Here is a 21,395-nt window from a genome sequence, read left to right as displayed (position 1 = left end):
GTTTTTTGAGGGCCAAGCAAGTAAAACTCATCATTTGCAATTCCACCTTACCTAACTATTAATTAAAAAAAAAAGATTATTTTTTGTTGAAGAGAAAATATAAATTAAATTTGTCTCTTAAAACAAAAAAATAATTTAAACCTATCTTAAAAAAAAAAACGTTTTAAACAAAAAAAAACAGAGATAAAGAAAAACGAGAAACTTAGACTAGGTTTAAAGTGAATTTAACGGAAACATATCACTCCTTACAAATTAGTTTTTATTGGAAGTTTTACTAAAAAAAGAAAGAGTAGACGTTTGCTTTTTCACGTTTTTCAGCAGAAAACTCATGGAATTTATAAAGTTATGAAATTTTTTGAATGAATTTTTGTGTTTATTATTGAAAGTTTTTTGAAATTTCTTCTGACCGAAACTGCCCGGATAAGTGAAGTTCGGATAAATGAATAAGTACTGTACTCATAAAAGTTGTTTATGTACATTTAGTTTTTTTAAATTTATGTTTAGAAAGTTTCGGCCAATCTATATAACTTGACTATCAAAAATTAAATTAAGGGAAACACAGGGCTCTATCTAATTTTAAAATAACTACTATTTACAAATATTTTAATATTTAAAAAAAATTACTTTACATAAAATTATTTTTTTCATTAAAAGGTCAACATAGTCAATTTTTCTTAAAATTCTTTAAAAAGAGATGCTTAAAGTATAAATATAATCAATGATTGATGTTACAAAAATTTTAAAAGGACCCAGAAGAGTAAAAGCTGAAGAAGGGAGTGTTTTGACATTTAAAGTGTTTAGAGAAGGGTTTGGCTTAGATGAAACCGAAGTTGAACTTGAAATTTATTCACTTAACACCTCCAAAAGTGCTACTTTTAGTGAAGATTACGAGGCAATCCAAATCAATAAACTGTTTTTTAAAATCGGAGTTTTAGAAGTATCGTTTGATGTGCATATTACTGAAGATGAACTGCCTGAAAGTAGCGAATACTTTCAAATTCAGGTGACCTGCTTGTTGTAAACCATTAGAATACAATTTAGTTGTTACCACAGTAATTGTGTTTATTTAAAAAAGTGTATAAAATAATTTCTAGATAAAAAATGCTGTTGGCGATTACATTGTTTTTGGGAATGTTCATGTTGAAGTTGAAATTTTGGAAAATGATGACTCCCAGGGAGTTTTCTCGTTTGTTAATACAAGCAAGTTTTCTGTACTTGAAGGATCAAAACAATTTGTCAGGTAGCATAGATATATAGTTTTACTAATTCTTATTAAATAATGAAAGGTTTTTAAAAATAACTTTTGATTTTAAGTTTTTAAATTACATCTGAGCAACACATCTAATAACCTTTCTTGCTGAACTTAAACCAAAGCATTTTATATGTTATATTTATGTTAGTATATATATATTATATAATATTTGCAAAAAACAGCATTAAGCGTGAAAGAGGTAACTTTAATGATGTAGCTGTCAGCTGGAGTATATATGCAGATAAGCATGATGTAGAAAAAGAGTTCAAAGTTTGGGATGACGTTGTTATTTTTACAGAAGGGAAAATTTTTAATAATTTAACAATACATGCAATGAAAGATGGTGTACCAGAAATAGATGAAGATTATCTTTTAAAACTTACAGATTCTTCAGGTGATTAAATAAAAAATCGACATTATTATATGAATATATTTGTAATTTTATTAAATAAAATTATTAAAAATTAATTTGAAGGTAAATCATCACTTTCACAAAACTTACAAATTGAGTTTAAAGTATTAAAAAATGACAACCCATACGGGCTTCTGAGTGTAAGTGAAAATACCAGGACAATTTATTTGAAAGAAGACAACGATTCCGATTATTCAAACAGCTCTGTTGTTATCGAACGAAAAAAAGGAACGTTTGGAACAATTCAAGTATGTAGTTAATTTATTGTTGAAAGTCAGTTTATTTCAAAAATTTAAATAAGAATAATTTTTAATTCAAAAAAACAGCTAGTTTGTATTTCTTACAATATGGTTAAATATTGAATATGTTGTTTTAAAATTTTATAAGTTTATCAATTATATATCAATTATAACAGATATCTATTAATAACTGTTTACTATTATAAAAACTAAGATAGTTTGAAATAAATTAAAAGATAAGATGCATATAACTTATGATTAAACTTATTGAAATACTAATCTTTTCTAACTACAAGGCTGGTTATAGTTTTCAAAACTTAACAAAATAGTGTATTTTAAGTAATAAATATTAACAACCTTTCTAGGCTCTATGGGAAGTTCAACTTTTAAACAGCTCTTTCTTTTTACCAAAATATTATGATTTGCTTTTACATGGAAAAAAATACAACAAAGTTTTTGAAACATACGAAAAACATGACTATACTAATGAAGGAGAAGTTTTAAAACTTGGTAGAGGTTTGTACTCTTTGATAAAAATATAAAAAGTATATAAATTTTCTAAATAAACAAATGTGTATTTTTTGTTCTTATTGCAATCAAAGGGTATTTGACATAATGATTTATTCTGGACTACTAACATTTTAAATTTGTTATATTTAATAATTAAAGCTGTCATGAAAAACTTCAAAGATTTTTCCTATTTTAAAGTTTAAAAAATCTAAACTTTAGTAAGGAAAGTTAAGTAATTGACAGGTGTCTTGTTTAAAATATTTAAGATTAGTTTCGCCAACATAGAGTATAGTGTATTTAAGTTATTAAAAAAAAATTGAATTCTCTAAATGTCTAAAACATTCTATGAAGAGTTTTTATTTGATAAAGCCATTTAAACAACTTCGAAACAATTTTTATCTTTAAGGTACATCTTTAAATATTTAATTAAAGTTGTAAAACCTGAAAAATTTTAGTTCTTTTATATATTGGAGTTTATAAACATACTTCTAAAATAGTTATTGACAACTAAGAACAAAATAAACTTTGAAAATAAAAAAAATCTGAACCGAAGTTGTAACATTTACAAAGCACTTGTTTTTAATCAACCTTTAAAAAATAACAACTTAAAGGAGTTGTAAAACTATTTAGAAATCTGATAAAGCAAAAACGGTGTTTATAGTGTTTAATAAATAATAAAATATAAAAATGGTACGAGTTAACTAAGCTTTAAGCTTGATTTTCAAATTATAAATTGAGTAAAACAACTATTTATTCGTATTGTTTATTAGTTTAGGACAAACATTTTATAGTTTATGGTAGGCTATGTTTATAGACGTGTGTTTCGAATTCGTCTGAAAAGCTTATAAAACTGGTAGTATAAAAATTAAACAAAAATAAAATAGCCTTTATAAGATATTCAAGTTTAAATGCGTTTATATTGTTACAAAATTAATTTTTTTAAACACAATAAGGCTAATATTTGGCTATTATACAGGAAAAGTGACACATTCGTACATTTTTAAACTTTGTTTGTTTGAGTAATGTTATATTGCAATACATGTTTAAAATTTTAGACTCTTATTTTATCACAAATCTTAATTTGGATGATCATCGGAGTAGTTATCCATATAAAAACTTTACAATAACTGTTTGGTTTAAAATAAACGACTATCAAGACTCACTACTAATAAATATAACAAATAATGAATATAAAGAAACAGTTATACTTGGCCTTTCATACAAAGGAGTGCTAACTTTTTATTACAAGTAAGAGTTCACTTAAAACTTACAACAAAATTTTATCATTTTTTCGACATTTTGTAATAGTAACATTTTCATAAAATATATTTTTTTAAATAGATACATCCTAATAAATAAGTTTACATATGACTTTGTTAAATATTTTAATTATTATTAAGTAAGTATGTTCAATAAGTTTTAAAATTATAAATTTAATTTCAAGCTTATTTATTATTATTCTTAAAAAGTAGTAGTTAGCATAGTCAGTCTGAACAATGTTCTATAAACATACGAGTAGTAAAAATTTTACTCTAAAAAATACTTTGTTACTTTAATAACTATCTAATAAAAAGTATTAATGAGAAAAACTTAACACCTTTAAACTTATACTTTAAGGTCTGTTTTTTAAGCCGTAAATGACTTATTATTATTTTGTAATATAAAATTTTACAAACAAGTTTTTCTTAATAATTCTAAAAGTTAAAATAGAATCATTATTTACAACTAAAATTTCATTTTTGAGATTTAAAGCAGATTTTGACACTTTAATCATGTACTTATTACTTTATACAGATAAGTATTTCAACAGTTTTTTTAGTCACTATAACATGAACTTATTAATAAAACTTAAGTAATGACCCTTTTAAAGTTGCAATATATATATTTTTCAAAATAGTATTAAATATATTTTGTTGTGTATGCTATCAAAGTCCTTATAAGTAGTAAAAAAAAATTAGGTAAAAAAAAACAAAATTTCAATACTTTTTTTTATATAATTAAAAATGCTTAGTTTTTTACACTTTTCATGTATATATGTTTTTTAGAAGTAAAGTTGCTTACGAAAGCGAAAAAGTGTTTTTAAAGAATGCGTGGTATTTTCTAGGCTTAACAATGTTAAATAGCTCAGCAGAGATTTACATTGATGGGATGCTGCTGAAAAAATTGTTAGTTTTATAAGTATAACATTTTCTAATTTTTATTAAGGTATATCAGATTCAAATGTGTTTAGACTGTTTTACAAAATATATTGATAGTAAGATGTATTACAACTTCTTTAAAAATAACTTAAGTAACTTAAATAACAGTTTTACAGGATTTTAACTAAAGTTTGTACAATTTTAGGGACTATAAGTTAAAAAAAAAACTTAATTATTAGTTTTTTAAAAGCTTACCTTGTAAATGATTTAATTTACAGGGAACTAAATGTTGACATACCAGAGCTAAGCAAGTTAGTAAGTATTGTACTAAGTGACGAAACAAAAAGTTTCAATGGGTATATCAAAAAAGCAAGGTATTTTAGCGAGAGTCTTAATTCTACGCAAATTAAGCTACTTTCTGATATATCAAAAAGCAAACGTGATTTTTTAAAGCAATCTGGATTAATAGAATTACTGTTAGTTTTTAAAAAAATAGATTAATTAGCCATGATTTTTATACAACCGATTATTTGTAGAAAATAAGTTGTTGAAATACAAAAAGTTATTAAATTTATACTTTTTTGCATTAAATCTATCTTCGAAAAAAACAGTTTACTAAAAATAAAATAATAAGTATTTGATTTGCTTATCATTGTTTCAAAACAAGTATTTTAAAAAAACTAAAGTTACTCAAAAACTTAGTGTTATTGGTTTGCTAAAACTGGTTAGGTGTCAAATTTGTACGAGGGAACTAAATTGCACGAAGACAAATTTTAACGAAAACACTTTTGCACGGGTTAATTAATTAATTTATTTTAATTTATTTATTTAAATTATTTTATATATATTTTTTATTAATTTAGTGTATCTATATATTTTATTTTACTGTCACTGTTACCCCTAACCCTTACCCTCGGTCGGTAACCTATTTTATTTTTTTTGTACTAAATAGTTTTTTAATTTTTTTATTATTGTTTTTTTTTTACTATCACTGTTACCCCTAACCCTCACCCTCGGTCAGTAGCTTTTTTTCTTTTTAATTGATTTAAATTTATTTATTAATTTTTTTTTCTTTTTTCTTTCATTATAATTTTTATTAGTTATTTTTTTTTACTATCACTGTTATCCCTAACCCTTACCCTCGGTCAGTAACTTTTTTTTTCGTTTTGTTTTTTATTAATTTATCTTTTAGTTTTTTACTTCTGTTTTTTTATAAATATTTTTTTTCTATTTTTTTAACTCTCGTGCGAAAATGACCCTCCGTGCAAAATTGTAACTCGTAAAATTTTTTCCCCTCATGCAAACTTGTCTTTGTGCAAAAGTATCTTCGTGCAAAGTTGACCCTTCGTCCGATTTTGTCTTCGTGCAATTTTGACACGTTCGCGCTAAAACTAATCCAGTTTTTTAAGTTTTAGATCGAGAATTAAAAAGCTAATGAGTATTATTTACTTTTTTATATAAAATTTCAAGCTCGAATAATATATCTACAAATATCAAAAACTATGATATAAAGTATTTAATATATTATATTGTTATTTACAATTTTCATTACAACATAAGAATAAGATTGGGATTAAAATTTTAAAGTTTTTAGAACAAGTAAACCTTTTATAAACATATGCTTTATAACTAACGCTATGTTTGTTTTGTTCTGTATAAATTAAAGTTTGCTGGATATTTTAACGAGTAGCTTTAATATTTTTTTTAGATTGTTAAGTAATAATATGATACATAAAATACATAAGCTTTATATTAAATCTAATTAAAAATAAATAAAACTAAGTTTCGTCTATAAAAGGTTTTGAATTACTTACTTATGAGTAAGATCAACAAAACTTAAATTTCAAACATTTTTAGTGAAGGTCAACGAACTTCTGAAGTTCAACTTTTTGCTCACGATGACAATTTTACTGAAAATGCAGAGCATTTTGTTTTTCAGATTATTGATACAGTCGGTGGGGCAGAAATATCAGAAAATAACTCTTTTGCCCATATCATAAGTAATTTTTGTTATAAAAACTTCATTTAATCAATAAACTTAAATGTGTCATATTTAATTTTGTTTCAGATAAAAACTTATAGATAGTTTTTACTTGAAAATAATTGAAAATAACAGAACTTGTCTTTTAAGTATACCTTTATTGTTTTTCATTAAAAATGTATTAACTTAATCATAGTTTATACTTACAATAACTTATTAGCAATAAACATAAAGTAGTAGCTATTAAAGTTTTAAATAAAAGCCTAAGAAGTTTTTTATAAAAACAGTGTTTCCTATTCTGTTATACTAAAGTCTAAGAATATTTTAAACTCCATTAGTAGTTGGTTAAAAAGTTTTTTTTTATTAATGACAAGTATTTAATCAAAGCCAATAAATATCAATAATTTAAAAGTTTAATAATTATTTGTTACAGAAAAATACCTAAGTCTTTTATTAATTTTTTGATAGTTTTGGAGAATGACTATGCCAATGGACTTTTTTCTTTTGACGGACCATGCAACCCAAATCCAACTGATGAAAATAAAAATATTAGCTGTGTTATTAAACGTAAAATCAGTAGCTTTGGTCAAGTAGAAGTTAAATGGATGATTAGTTCGTTAACCAACTCTTTATACAGTCTCAACGGTTTAATACCTTCAAATGGAAGTATATTTTTCAACGAAGGCCAAATATCAAAAGTAAATCAAAACATTTACAAGAATTTTGATAGTGGATATAAATTAAAAATAATTAAATATAAATGATAATTAGTAAGTAATATAAATAGTTACTGATGAGTGATGGTTTGTTGTGATTTTTGAAGTATAGCATGTATTAAATTACTCGTATGTTGTAATAAAAAACTATAACTTTTATTAATTCGTTAGAAATATATTTTTAAAGAACATCACCTTCACAACAATTGATGATGAAGTTCCAGAACTTTTACAAGTTTATGAAACAGTTTTGTACGAAGTAAAGCTTTTAAGCAATAATTCATACTACGAAAACTTTACTACACATAATGCTGCTTCAATAAACAAAAATGACAATAAAAGAAACATCAACATTTTTAAGAATGATCAACCACATGGTGTATTGCAAGTAAATAAAGTTTTTAGCTAAAGGTTTTCAAATTTCAACGCTATTGTTTAATATGACTGGTTTTACTATGTTAAAAATAAAACAAACAAAGTTAAGCTGCTAACTAGTATAACGCTTTATTAGATAATTAAGTTTGAAAAAAATCCTTTTTTATAGACTAAAAGTTAAATGTTATTTTATTAGATGTATTTTTCCTTTTCTGCTATTATATAAAAGAAGAAAATTGTTTAAATTTCAAATATACATTTAGTCTTTATTATTTTTACTAAAAAAAAGTTCATTTATTTAGTTTGCATCATCTTACACTGACATTACATCGTTTTGCATCACAAATACAAATGTGAAAACAAAATCAGAAAAGGTTTATGTGCAAGAGGAACAGGGGTCGATTGATTTGTTAGTTGATAGAGCTGCTGGTTGCTACGGAAAGGTGACTACAGAATGGAAGACAAGAGATAACACAGCCGTATCGAAGCAGCAACCCCAAGACTACAAAGTTAATATTTAACAAATAAAACCTTATAAGATTAACAGTTAAAACTTATCTAAGACACATTTAAGAAATCGTGAATGCTAAAACATGAGATGATTTTTATTTTACTAATAAAAAGTTTTATACTTAACAAACCACTTATTTTTATAAGTTTTAAATTATTTCGAACATTACTTATAAACCAAAATTTATTTTTTTGTTTCTAAAACAGTCAGCTGCTGGAGAGATAGTTTTTGAGGATCACCAAACAAACAATATCATCACTGTTCATCTGTTTGATGATGGTATTCCTGAAACCGAAAAGTCTTTCTTTGTTGACTTAAAAAATCCTACAGGCGGAGGTTGGTTGAAAAAATATATAGTAAAAGTACACACATAAAAAGAAAAAATAAGTAATTTAGATAACTATAGATAATTTTTAGTTAAAAGTTAGAACTATATAAAATTAATAAACAGTTTAAAACATGTACGAACAATTTTATTTATGTTGAATCGAACTAACTTAACATAACTTATACTAACTTATTTGACAGCCGAACTAAGTGTAGCTTCAACTATAGAAGTCATAATTTTACCATCGGATGATGCTTTTGGTGTTTTTGCCTTTAACAGTAACCTTAGTACAGTTTACATTGACGAGCCGAGAAATGGAAATGTTGAATTTTTGTCCTTCGAGGTTGGCATTTACAAGCATATTTTTAAAAGGAAGAAATTTAATGTAGCCTTCTTTTTGTTGTAAAAATTTGTATATGCATAAAACTTAGGTATTGAGGCGAGGAGGCTCTTTAGATACGGCAGTTGTGGAATGGGAAGTTTCAAAGTTTTACAAAAATGAAGTTTACCCGCTAAATGGTTCTATAATTTTTGAGGAAAACCAAGTGTCAGCATTAATAAATATTACAGTTCTTGCAGACAATATTCCTGAATTTGAAAAATCAATCCCAGTTAATTTAAAAAAGGTATTGTATGTTTTTATTTAAGTTGTAAAATCTATACTTTAGTTGTAATTAAAAATATTTATTAGCTTTCTACATCATAAAATTAGATTAGATATAAGTTAGTTTACTGTAATATAAACCGTTTTAAACTGATAAAAAGTATTAATAAAACTTCAAGAATAGATAGTACAAGTGAATCAGTTTTATAAAGTTATCATACTTATATCTTATTCAAATGGTTTAAAATTAAAATTCTTATATTTTTTCTAACATCAGTTTTAACTAGGTTAACAAAGGTACTATAGGAAATTCTACAGCATATATTAAAATAAGAGGAAACGATGACATTTATGGAAAATTCATCTTTGAAAAAAGAAAGATTGATCTTCATGAAAATTCACAATCTGTTCCTATAACTGTCCTAAGAAAAGGAGGTAGTCATGGAAAAGTTAAAGTTTTTTTTAAAACCTTTTCAAATGTCAATTCTAGCGATACTAAAGGGTACGTATTTCATATAAATTATAACACAAATTTTAAAGATTCTTTATGATCAACAGTATAAAATATATTTTTGAATTTACACAGAGTTGCTGAAGAAGACGATTATTTAGTGTTGGACAGTCATATCCTCATAGACAGTAACATAACTGAAAGTAAAATCAATATAACTTTATTTGATGACAGCATTCCTGAAATTGACGAAGTTTTTTTTGTTGAAATAACAAAAGTTGTACTACTATCTGATACACCGCAGGGTTATAGCATTTTTTTAAAATATACTGTTTTAAACTATGAAATAAAAATAAACTAGGTAAAAACTAAATCATTTATATTAAATTAACTTTTCATTTTAATTGTGACTAAATTTGTTCTTAAAGTGAAATATGCAAACTCTTAAAAAAAAAAAGGTTAATATTAAGATGTACCGACATCAATGGATTAAAAAAACACTAAAATAAGTTAAAGTAAGTTATAAAAATTTATAGTATTATAAATTTTCTTTACAAGTTATAACAAAAAATATTTTTATTTTGTAAGTTTAACAAATTTTAATTAAATGCGTTCTTAAAAGTTTTTGTACAGAAAATATGAAAAAATATTTTTTTCTTATGTTTTCCATAGTACAGATTTTAAATAAATGTTATGAATTTCAAACAAAAAATATATAAATGGTAATCAACACAATTTTATAAGTTATTTATTAAAAGTGTATATCTTAACTAAAAAGAGGACATGATGATAAACTTTAAGAGCCTGAGTTACATTTTTAAAGTCCTAACACTGTAGCTATAACTTAAAAAAAATTCTTTAAATTAATTAATAAAACTACACACAGTGAACAACTCTCCACGAATTGGCAGTAGTGCTGATGTAACGCTTGAGGTAGTAATACTTGCAAACGACAATCCAAATGGTATCATCGAATTTGAAAAGTTAGAGATATTCATAGGAGAAGAAAATGGCACTAGTCCTTTTATCAAACTTGTAAGAAAAAAAGGAGCCTTTGGTAAAGTCAGTATCAGATATAAAATTAAATCAGAAAGTGCAATTTCAAATGAAGATTTTACTGTTCTTGATTATGAGGTAAGTACAAAATGAACACATTGTTAAACTAATATAAAAATCATTCATAGAAAAAGACTAAGTTTTACTTAAGTTAACTATTTCTACAAAATTTAACAGCCAAGACTTTATTGCAGGTGGAATTTTTAGATGAAGAGAAGTACAAGTTTTTGCCAATACGAATAGTAGACGACTTTAATCCTGAGCTCGAAGAAAGTTTTATTGTTAAGCTAGATACTAACTCTGTAACAGGAGGTGGAATTTTAGGGAACAAATCAGCTTGTAAGGTTAAAATAGACGAATCTGACTTTCCTTTTGGATTACTTGGTAATTAATAAAGTATAATTTGTTATTGATTTAGAATTAAGTTGTTTAAATTTAATTTGCTTCAGAATTTATTTAGATGTAACTCAAAAAGTTTTAAGAAATATTTAGTTAAACAAAAACATAAAAATAACAAACTTACTTAAATTAATAAACAAAGTTTTTTATAGATAAATAAACGAACATAATGCTTTTACTCTAAATAAAGAGGTTTCAACGCAAGTTGAAAGAGTTGAAGAACCATCAAACGCCGAAATATATTTTCCCGCTGAAATTAAAATATCACGTCACGGCGGCTCACGTGGAGTATTAGCAATCGAGTACGAAGTGACAGTGACTTCAACAGATGAAGCAATTGAACGGAGAGGTTTTCTAACAAACCTGCCTCTTGCTTCTTCGAACAAAGACGTGGATGTGGAAAAAGGAGTCGTGTACTTTGTGTCTGGTGAAACAAGCCAAACATTTGTTGTTAAGGTGTGTATGGCTATTTAAATTATGAAAAAAAAGTTTTTTTATATTAATTTTGTAACATTTAGTCGTAACTGAAACTTATATGATTTTTAGTTTTATAAAATAAAAAAAATTATAAGTAAAAAAAAATATTTTGATTTCAAATAAGACTTTTACGATTTTCAAAGCTATATATTATCAAGATACAAGAATTTTTTTTGGCAAAGTATGTTTTAAACTAGCAATAGGTTTTGAAAATGTTTGTTATGTTGATACTTTTAATCTTCAATAGAATTTTTATTAAAAAGATAATAAATCGAAATAAATTTCGACTAAAGCTTTTATTCGTTTTTTAAAAGTTAAAAAGTATTTAAATTATTAATCAGGTTCTTGCGGACAACCTTTCAGAAGACGACGAAATTATTCAAATAAGATTAGTTCGCATTCTTTCAGGATACAAAGGACAAATAAACCCAAATAAATCCATTGCCAGAATCATGATACCGGCAAATGACAGACCGTATGGCGATGTCGTTCTAAAAAGCATTTCTTATAAGACTGAAGAAAGTGATGGGAAGAATAACAGTGTACAGATTGATCTACAAAGATTGTAAAAGCGTTATATGTTTAATCAAATAATCAATTTGAACTACTGTAAAACATAAACTAGTATTTTAATATTTTAGTTTTTATTTATTTTAAAATAATAACAATGAGCTAATATAAAAAATCTAATAGTTTAAGATTATACAAATTTAATTAGGTTTTATTCTTGATAGAATTTTCTTGCTTTAAATACTACAAATGAAAACATATACAAATGAGATAATTAAAAAGTATTGAGAGTATACTAAAATCAAGTTTGTTAGTAAATAAGGAATACTATCATATCCATTAATATATTGGTAAAATTTACTGTAAACTTTCTTATATACTTACATAGTTAATTTCTATATAATTAGCAAAATTAGTAGCAAATAAAGCACATAAAAATGCATACTTTTATAAAGATTTTTATTAAATCAGCTATTTCTGTTAACTTAACGATCAAAAAAAAAATTAGAAATGGATTACATGGTTCAATTAAAGTTTTCATTAGTACAATGGAAATCGACCAAGTTTCAGAGCTAATGGAACTTAAAAGTAGTAAACTTTTGTCACACTTTTTAAAGCCAGCTTCAATTTATCTTAAGAGTGAGTTGTATACTGCTTTTATTTTGCACAATAAATTATTATACATTTGTTTAATTCTGATTTATTCGTAGCTCATTACTTATTTAGGCTATACTTAAAAACTTAAAATCGAAAATAAAAAATGGAATGTGCAAATTTAAAAATTTTTTATAACCTAAATGTTAAATTTCAACTACAATTTTAATTAGTAAAGATATATGAAACAAATGGTCTATGTTATACTAAAAAAAAATCTTTGTAATATTAGGCTTTTATGGTTAAAAGCTGCTCAAAACGAAAAAATAAGTTAATTAATTTGTAAGAACTGCTACAATTAACTCGTTATTATTCTTAGACCTAAACGAGTCAGAGATAGTTGATGTTTCATCATCGAATAACCCACTTAACACTTGTGCTGAAGTTTGCTTACGAATAACCTCTTGTGGAAAATTTTTCTATAATGCAAAGGAAAAATTGTGTAGATATGCTACCTTTTACATAGATCATGTTAAACGGAGTGAGGATATTTCAGAACCCGGTTTACTTATGTACTCTAAAAATCGAACAATGGCTAGTAATTTTATTTTTGTACAACAATTTAATTTTAAAAGATGTTTTTTCAATCTGAAAAAATACAACAGGCAACAAAGCTTCAAAGTTCAAAAGCACAGGCTGGTCTTGATTTTGTTCCGCTAACTGCATCGTCTGTTACTTTTTCACCCGGAGTAAGCATAGCCTCAATCAATGTTACTATCCTACCAGACAATATACCTGAGCTAGTAGAGGATTTCAAGGCTAGTGATTTTTTAAGAATAATTTTTTGTAATAAATGTAACACATAGCAATAAAAAACACAAGTCAACCTTGAAATGTTTTTAAAATTATACTTTTTTTAACAAAAAAAAAATTAAACTAAATATATTAAGTTGTATGTAGTTTTTTTAAACCGTATGATATCATAAACACTTCACAGGTCATTTTATTAAGTGCTGAAACGAAAAATGAAGTAAGTCTGTCAAGTTATCCGAAAATTGAACAACCTTATTCAGCTAGAATCTCAATTAAAGAAAATGATAATCCTTATGGAGAGATTTACTTAGTATCTTCTAAAAAGACAAAAAATAGACGTTTAATTGAAATAAACGAATTAGCAGACTTCAGCTTTGTAATTTATATTGAGCGTAAAGGTTAAAACATGTTATTTTCGAAATTTATTACAAAATTATGATTGTATTATTTTTTCTAGTACAGTTACATTAAACTTTAAGCGAATTGGCTTATTACTGTTTATTATTAATCAACTTTTGAATACATTTATTTTTATTATTTCATTAGATTTAATTAAGTCAAATCTTTTTTAAGAGTAAACGTCTTAAAACATTCTTTGTAACTATATAAGGTGGTGTCTTTGGAAAAATAGAAATTGATTGGAAAACAGTCAGTGGTACAGCGACAAAAAATAAAGACTTTTTTGAAGACGGAGGCACAATTACACTTTACAATGAACAAAAAATTAAAAGTATAACAACTGATATTTACTTTTAAGTTTTAGTAACTGCACAGTTTAGTTAAATTCTACATGTAGTAAAAATAAAAATTACTAATATATAACCACTAATTCTTTAAATTTGATATTTATTTAATCTTAAATAAAACTGCTTATTTTCTAGTTTTATATCAAAATAAAAAAATAAAAAATGATGAAAATAAATTAAAGTTTGCTTCAATTTTATATAAGTCTTGCAATGTTTTTTAGCGATAACGATACGAATAAACGATGATGACGAGCCGGAGCCGGATGAGAGCTTTTTTGTAGATGTGACGGATGTTCGGGGAGGGGCAGTGGTGGGGCAGGGAAGAGTGGAAGTTGTTATTTTAGCAAATGATAATGTCGCAGGCATCATTTCGTTTCACAATCAAACAAAGTTAGTAGAGCTTTTTTATATTTGTCAAAAAATTAATTGCTAGATTTAAATAATTATGTTCATCCTTGTTACTTTTTTTTTAGCTTTGTAAACTTGAAACAGTTAAAATCCTGTATTTAAGTGTAGATAAATTTTTACGAAATAAAATCTTAAAATGAAGTTTCTAATGGTAATAAGATTTATATGAACACACTTTTAAAGACATTTTTATGTAGATTTAGCTAACTATTTTTCAAAAGCTTTACAAACATAAGCAACAGCTTTAAAAACAGTATCATTATATATTTATTAAAGTTAAAAAAAAGTCTGGTAAACGCAATAATTTTTTGTCAGAAGTACTTTTTAGATTACTAATGACTTATACCTCCTAAAATACAATTTATTTCTTTAATTTTTGAACTGTTCTTCTTTAATTAAAAAAACTTACTGTAAACCTAAATAGTATCAATATTTATATTTATTTTAGCAACACGTATAAATATCTAAAAATAAATCTTTACCTTTTTTTTATGCTTTTATTATTTTATTTTGAAAAAAAAAAGTTATAAAAAAGCGACAAAAAAGATTGAGAAATTGACAATTTTAAAACAAATAAATATATTAATCATCCTGTGTACACTAACCTTTAAAACTAAGCTATAAAAAAAAAATTTGACTGACTTTTTATACTAGTATGCTCTTTTGTCTTAAACTATCTCGTTAACCATCTTGAAATATAAATTGTGTTTATTATATATGATAATTTGTTCAAGTCCCTGTGAGAGACCTATAAAGCAAAAATTAGATTGTTGCAAAACTTTTTAATTTTTTGGTAAAAACATTTACTAACTTAAACCTAGTTTACTGCGACCAAATTTAAAAAAATGTAATATGAAAAATCTAGATCTATTATCGCTGAAGAAGGAGAAATTCTAGAGCTTTTAATATCAAGATCGCGACCAGCTTTCGGAAAATGTAAAGTTTATTGGGAATCAAATTTAATTGAAAGTAGCTTTAAATATGGATTAAATGATTCATCAGGAATAACTAGTTTTTACCCAAATCAAACTGAGGGTAGAATATTTTTAAAAGTTTTGGATGATGATATTCCCGAAGTTAATGAAGGATATCATATTCAACTGATAAAAGTAGTAACGGAAGGTTTTTTATTTTATTACATTTGTGTTAATATTATAAAACAGTGACCCATAGTTATCTTTGTGACTATAAGCGTATCCCCACAACTGAGTTTGTTCTCAAATCAGGGTCGTTACAATTACATCGTCTTGAATTTAGCAGTTCTAAAGTTTTTACTTTTTTTAATTTAATTTGTTGAGAATAAATGCATGACGATCTAAGTGTGAGACAGCTACGCAAACACAGCCAGCTAGATTTATCAAAACTCTAACTCTGGCAATTCTGCAGAGACTTATCGTATAACTTTACGCTTTGAACCAAATCACAAGTGCGAAAACGTACGAGGAACCGTGGCAGTTTCAAACTTGAGCAGTATATAGAACTTAGTATAGAAAAAAAAACTTTTTTTTAATTAATTTTATGTACACGTACAGCTTGTATTAAAGAAATAAAACAAAATGGAGTAGGTTTGATATAAAAGAACTAACAAGGTAAAAGTTAGAATTTATGAATAATATAAAACGTTTTTTGATGTAAAAAAAAGTTTTACTCTAAATTCGAAACATCATTAATATTTTTTGCAACTTTAGTTAAGATATCTTATCGTCTAAATCTACAACAACAAAAATTAAAAATCAAGTTGTTGAGTTGAAGTTTACTTAACGTGCAGAGTATTACTTTTATACTAAAATAAGTGTATATTACCAAAGACAACAAGTCAGTTTTAACTGCCTATGAAAGGCTTTCATTGTAGAATCAGTAACAAAAAGTAAATTACTTTAACTAAATATAAATTGTAAGCAATAAACAATAAGATTAAAAATACTGCTATAAAAATACTTATATTTTTCAGGAGTATCAGACTTAGGTCGTGCTAAAATTGACAGCTTGGGTAGTACCTGTAATCTTAAAATAAAAGGTAGTGACAACCCTCATGGAGTTTTTAAAGTATCAAAAACATCGAAAACAGTAAAAGTCAAAGAAAGTGTTGGAAAAACTAAAATAACTATAGATCGAATATATGGAACAATAGGAAAAGTACGAGTTCTTTACAACTTAAAAATAGGTATCTTAAATTAAATTATTTTTAGTAAGTAAAGTTATTTGATTTTTTTGAAATATTAAAATAGGTTTACAAGCTTTTTAACAAATTTATTTGTAAAAAATGCCGAGAAAAAATGTTTTTTTTTGTCTGAAAATTAAAACGAAAAGTATAAATACCTTTAAACAAGATAAATATTAGTTTATATCTAGGCTTTTATAAATTTTAATAAATGTTGTATATATGCAAAATTTTTCCAATAACAATAGATAAGTCGAACAAAGCACTCAACAACATTGATTTTCAACTAACTGCACCTAGTTATGTTTATTTTGACGAGAAAGTTACTTCTTCTGTAATTGAAATTGTAATTATTGACGACAATGTACCAGAAACTGATGAATCATTTATTGTTGTTTTGCAAAAAGCAGAAATCGTAGGCGATCTTACCAAGTTTAAAAATTCACCAAAACCCTCAATAGGTATCTAAGACTTTTAGTATGAATCATATATTAAGTAGTTTTTCTAAAAAGTATTGACAGAACATCAACGTTTTTCAAAAAAAAGTTTACAAAAATAAGATTCTAGTTTTTTCTAGTCTTTATTTTATTTTCATATACAAACTTTAAATTATCGTTTTAAATTTGAAAAAGTATACGTCAAGTTTTCTTTTTTTTAATAGATCAAAAAAAAAAACGTTAATAGTAAAGGAAGTTTAAATTGAACGCTTAAAACAAAAGTAAGAAACTATTAAGGTATTGCTAAATTAAATATCTCGTAGACAGTAATACACGTGCATTGAATATCAAATATTTAATTTTTTATGGTTTGTTGTAACTAAATATAATAAGATGTTTTTAGACTTTTACGAAAATCGTTTAATTCTTTAGTTTGTAAATTTAGTTCGATACTCAAACAAGTATTATTTACTTTTCTCTATTTTATCTTGTTTTAAAACTATGACTTGAATTAGATGAAAGTAATTGTGAGTCAAAAATAATAGTCCAATCAAATGATAATACAAATGGTGTTGTTCAGTTTGCAGTAGATTCAGTGAATGTTAAGGGAGTTGAAGTTAGTTTTAAGTTTTAAAATGATTTGTTATAGCTAGAACGTTCTTTTTTAATATTACATAGTTTTACTGTTTATTATGAAATAAAATCTAAAACACATTAACAATTACATTAAAAAGTAATTAAACTTCATTTAGAAAGTTGACTGCCAGCAACAACTATTCTCCTGAAAATTAAACTATTTTATTTCCAGGGTGAAACTTTATATCTCACAATAGAGAGAATTCGTGGAAATATCGGGAATATTTCAATGTTTTCATATGCGCAGAATATAAACGCAACTGTCGATGAAGACTTTTTCCATGTTAACAAAGTATATTTTTCACATGAATTTGAAATTAAGTAATATTTAAAAACTGTTAATACTTAATAAATTAATAAAACCTTGTAGTAGAAACAAAATGTAGTTATTTAAGTAAATTTAAAGCTAATTTAAACATTTTTATAAAATGAAATATTCATTTAAAATTTACAAAGTTTTGTTTAAAATTTAACTTTTAAGATTTAACTAAAGCGTCCTAACTTCTTGTCGTAATCTACTATAAACGAGTTAAGCTGTAATAAATTTTCACTTAACCACAAAAAGCTTATGATCTTCAAACAGAAAATAGAGATGGCTAGCGGTGACTCTACCGCTGTGATTTCAATCCAACTAATTGACGACCTTCTACCAGAAGATGACGAAACCTTCGACGTCTTCTTGGCCAATCCGCAGAACGGAGCTGAGCTGGGAAGCAATGACAAATGCAGAGTGACAATTGAATCGAACGATGACGCACACGGTGTTGTGTCGTTCGCTTCAACTGAAACAGTTCGTCTGCAGGAACCTGACTCTGACAGGTCATATGCAAGATTATTTTTGATTATCACTAATTGGTAGACTTTTATTTCTACTGACTTAAAAAATATGTATTATGATTAGTTATAAATTGTTAGTGCGGTATTGTGTTTAATAACCAAGTATGTTTGTTTTAAAATTTTGTATATTAAGTTTAAGTACACTGGTGTTTCGAAATGAGCATAAAGAAATATTTTTTTTGTAAATGTGAGCATCTGTGAAAATCAAAACTATCAGGATTAAAATTTCCAATTTATACTCAATAAAAAAAGTTTTTCTAACACTCTCAATGTAATATCATAAAGAACTACTATTTTGTACTTTTAAAATTCATACAAATTTAATTTTTTTGTAACTTCTTTGTTATACCTTAGAGGTATTAATTATATCAAAGTTTTTATTTTGCTTAGATTTGCGAAATCTGATGTAAAACTAAAGTTAAAACGAGAGCCAAAAGAAGGAAATATAGGTAGAATTTATGTTGAGTACAAAGTAGTAAATTTAAAAAACGAAATAGTTGAAGTTAATGATGTTGTACCAATAAGTGGAGGGGTAATTTTTGAAAATGGCCAACAATCTGCGGTAAGTTTAATAAAGAAAAAAAAAAAAAAAACAGTTTAAAAAAGATATGTTATAAGTTTTATAAAAAAGATATTTAATTAAAATTTGTTATAACAAAGTGCTTACAATTTCTTCTAATTTTAGTTGTATACCAATTTGCTATCCAAGATAATTCAAGTTTTTTTTTACTAAAATAGTAATAGCTAGACAATAATTAAGTAAAGTCCTGTTAAGAAATAGTTTCAAATAATTTTCAAATTTCAGACTATTTCATTGAATGTTACTGATGACTTAATACCCGAATTCGATGAGTATTTTCAAATAGAACTAGTCAATGTTGCAGGCGGTGGTAGATTAGCCGAGGAAAACTTGAAAGTTGAAATTGTAATAAATGAAAATGATGCTCCGTATGGTCTATTTAGCATCGAACCTTCTTACTTGAAGTATGAAGAACAATAAATACTTATAACTTTAGTATTTAAAAGAAGTTATTATTGTTTTAATTTATCATAGCTTATACCATATAGATATTTGAAGTGTACATATTTTATTGGAATTAAAAACTAAAATATAGATTTTTAGGTATAAAATTTTAACTTTAACTTTAGTTGTAATTTTTTTTTATAGCGTTAGAGACAGCACCGTTTATGTGCAAGAACATTTGAACAATCAAGTTGTCACATTTGATGTAGTTCGAAAAAAAGGGTCTTTTGGAAACGTCGTGTTAAACATTCGTACTTCTTCAAGTAATTTTTTGTTTATTGAAAAAAATGTGTTCCAAGCTAACTTATTAATTTATCTGACAATAATTTTTTTGTTATTGAAAAATATTTTGATAAGTTCTGATAAACAAAACCTCGTATAAAAATAATAATAATAATGCTATTTTTTACAGAAAGTGCAGAACCTTATGAGCACACGAAAGAATGTCCAACCGTATTTCTTCCTCATAAGCTGTTTGATGACACAGGCGTATCAAATATAAAGCACTTTAAATGGAAGAAGGAAAGCTATTTACTAATTTTAACAAGTTACTCTCCTTATGACGGGAACTTAAAGTCAACCGTAGGATCTTCCGGTACGACTGAACAGTTGAAGTTTTCTTCACTTTCCGACCTCTACGTCTGGAGAGGAACGTTTGTTCATCTTAAGGTAAGACAAAACAAAAAAAAGTAATATTGATATTAAAAAATTACTAGTTTGATATATACAAAATATTATAATTTGATAGAAAATAGAAACGAACGGAGCAGTAGATGCAGTTACTTTTGAAATGGAAGAAAATTTGTTCTTGTTTATTGCTAATACAGGCTCAAAGTACAAGTTTGTTTTTCAAGTTTTACTAAAAGTAAGTTTATACTGAAAATCATTAATAAAGTCAAAAGGTTAGAACAAGTTATAAAATATGCTTAGTTTAAAAAAGAATCTAATAATTAATATTAAAACAGAATCTTATACTATACTAAAAGTCCTATATATATAAAACTAAATACAAATAGAACTACAAAGTATACTTGGTACCTAACAAAACTAGGACTATTATACTCAAAGGTCAGTCTGATTTGCATACTTGCCGAGTCAGCAGAAATTTTTTTTCATGTTGTTTTACATTTTGATTATTAAAACTTTATTTTTTGATTAATTTCTAATATGTTTGGGTTAGGTGGTTAAGGATAAGGGTATAAAAAAAGCTATTGAAAAACTCAGCAAAAATGCTAATAAGACTGATCTAAAAGTATACTTTCCTAAAATTAGTAAATACTAATTTTTAGCCGTTTTACTTAATAATCAAAAGCAAGTAATTTTACGTTATTTTTATGGCACTTTAAAGTCCAGGCTTCGGACCTGATTAATTTTTTTATTTACATACCAAACGAATTTTCTTATGTCAAAAAGCATTTCGTTATAACCTTTAAAAATATTGTTTATGTAAAATATTTTTTTAGTAAAGTTTATTAATAAATTTGTTTATTTATATTTTGTACATAAAACGATTCTAACTAATCTAAACATTTGCCTTTTCAAGTCAAAAGTTGCTTTAGTTATTTTTTTAAAGTTATTCCTGCATAAATTTAATAAAAGCGACTACTTCGTCATTAAAACAACAACTCCTTCTTCATAATAGCTGGCACAACTTTTGTTTTGTTAGGATTGATCTCCCAGGTTTTTGACCAATATTTTCATGTTATTTTTTCTGAAATTTTTATTTTGTTTATATTGTCCTAATGGTTAGGTCAAATGTATTATGAACAACTAAAATTAA

At 25.4% G+C, this 21,395-nt stretch overlaps 1 protein-coding gene across 1 annotated transcript in view; it reads left to right on the top strand.

Moving 5' to 3' along the window:
* The window catches only part of LOC145837079 (adhesion G-protein coupled receptor V1-like), a 32,495-nt gene that overhangs the window by 10,745 nt on the left and 355 nt on the right, over nucleotides 1–21,395 (top strand). The window contains exons 14-41 of the mRNA XM_082944853.1: nucleotides 747–1,003; nucleotides 1,095–1,240; nucleotides 1,435–1,646; nucleotides 1,728–1,912; nucleotides 7,436–7,636; nucleotides 7,926–8,132; nucleotides 8,341–8,470; nucleotides 8,663–8,805; nucleotides 8,894–9,088; nucleotides 9,354–9,568; nucleotides 9,653–9,822; nucleotides 10,404–10,651; nucleotides 10,768–10,957; nucleotides 11,163–11,428; nucleotides 11,791–11,934; nucleotides 13,219–13,371; nucleotides 13,551–13,704; nucleotides 14,334–14,502; nucleotides 15,386–15,642; nucleotides 16,930–17,142; nucleotides 17,634–17,734; nucleotides 17,927–18,046; nucleotides 18,338–18,573; nucleotides 18,982–19,153; nucleotides 19,397–19,575; nucleotides 19,760–19,878; nucleotides 20,028–20,284; nucleotides 20,364–20,455. Of these exons, the coding sequence (XP_082800979.1) occupies nucleotides 747–1,003; nucleotides 1,095–1,240; nucleotides 1,435–1,646; nucleotides 1,728–1,912; nucleotides 7,436–7,636; nucleotides 7,926–8,132; nucleotides 8,341–8,470; nucleotides 8,663–8,805; nucleotides 8,894–9,088; nucleotides 9,354–9,568; nucleotides 9,653–9,822; nucleotides 10,404–10,651; nucleotides 10,768–10,957; nucleotides 11,163–11,428; nucleotides 11,791–11,934; nucleotides 13,219–13,371; nucleotides 13,551–13,704; nucleotides 14,334–14,502; nucleotides 15,386–15,642; nucleotides 16,930–17,142; nucleotides 17,634–17,734; nucleotides 17,927–18,046; nucleotides 18,338–18,573; nucleotides 18,982–19,153; nucleotides 19,397–19,575; nucleotides 19,760–19,878; nucleotides 20,028–20,284; nucleotides 20,364–20,455 (5,131 nt within the window). The remainder of the gene's footprint in view (nucleotides 1–746; nucleotides 1,004–1,094; nucleotides 1,241–1,434; nucleotides 1,647–1,727; nucleotides 1,913–7,435; nucleotides 7,637–7,925; nucleotides 8,133–8,340; nucleotides 8,471–8,662; nucleotides 8,806–8,893; nucleotides 9,089–9,353; nucleotides 9,569–9,652; nucleotides 9,823–10,403; nucleotides 10,652–10,767; nucleotides 10,958–11,162; nucleotides 11,429–11,790; nucleotides 11,935–13,218; nucleotides 13,372–13,550; nucleotides 13,705–14,333; nucleotides 14,503–15,385; nucleotides 15,643–16,929; nucleotides 17,143–17,633; nucleotides 17,735–17,926; nucleotides 18,047–18,337; nucleotides 18,574–18,981; nucleotides 19,154–19,396; nucleotides 19,576–19,759; nucleotides 19,879–20,027; nucleotides 20,285–20,363; nucleotides 20,456–21,395) is intronic.

This window comes from Thalia democratica, chromosome 1 (genome assembly GCF_965202585.1).
Source record: "Thalia democratica chromosome 1, ktThaDemo2.hap1.1, whole genome shotgun sequence".
NCBI classification, from domain to species: Eukaryota; Metazoa; Chordata; class Thaliacea; order Salpida; family Salpidae; genus Thalia; species Thalia democratica.
Note: the sequence above shows the minus strand (reverse complement) of the source record. Positions and strands in the feature narration are given on the sequence as shown.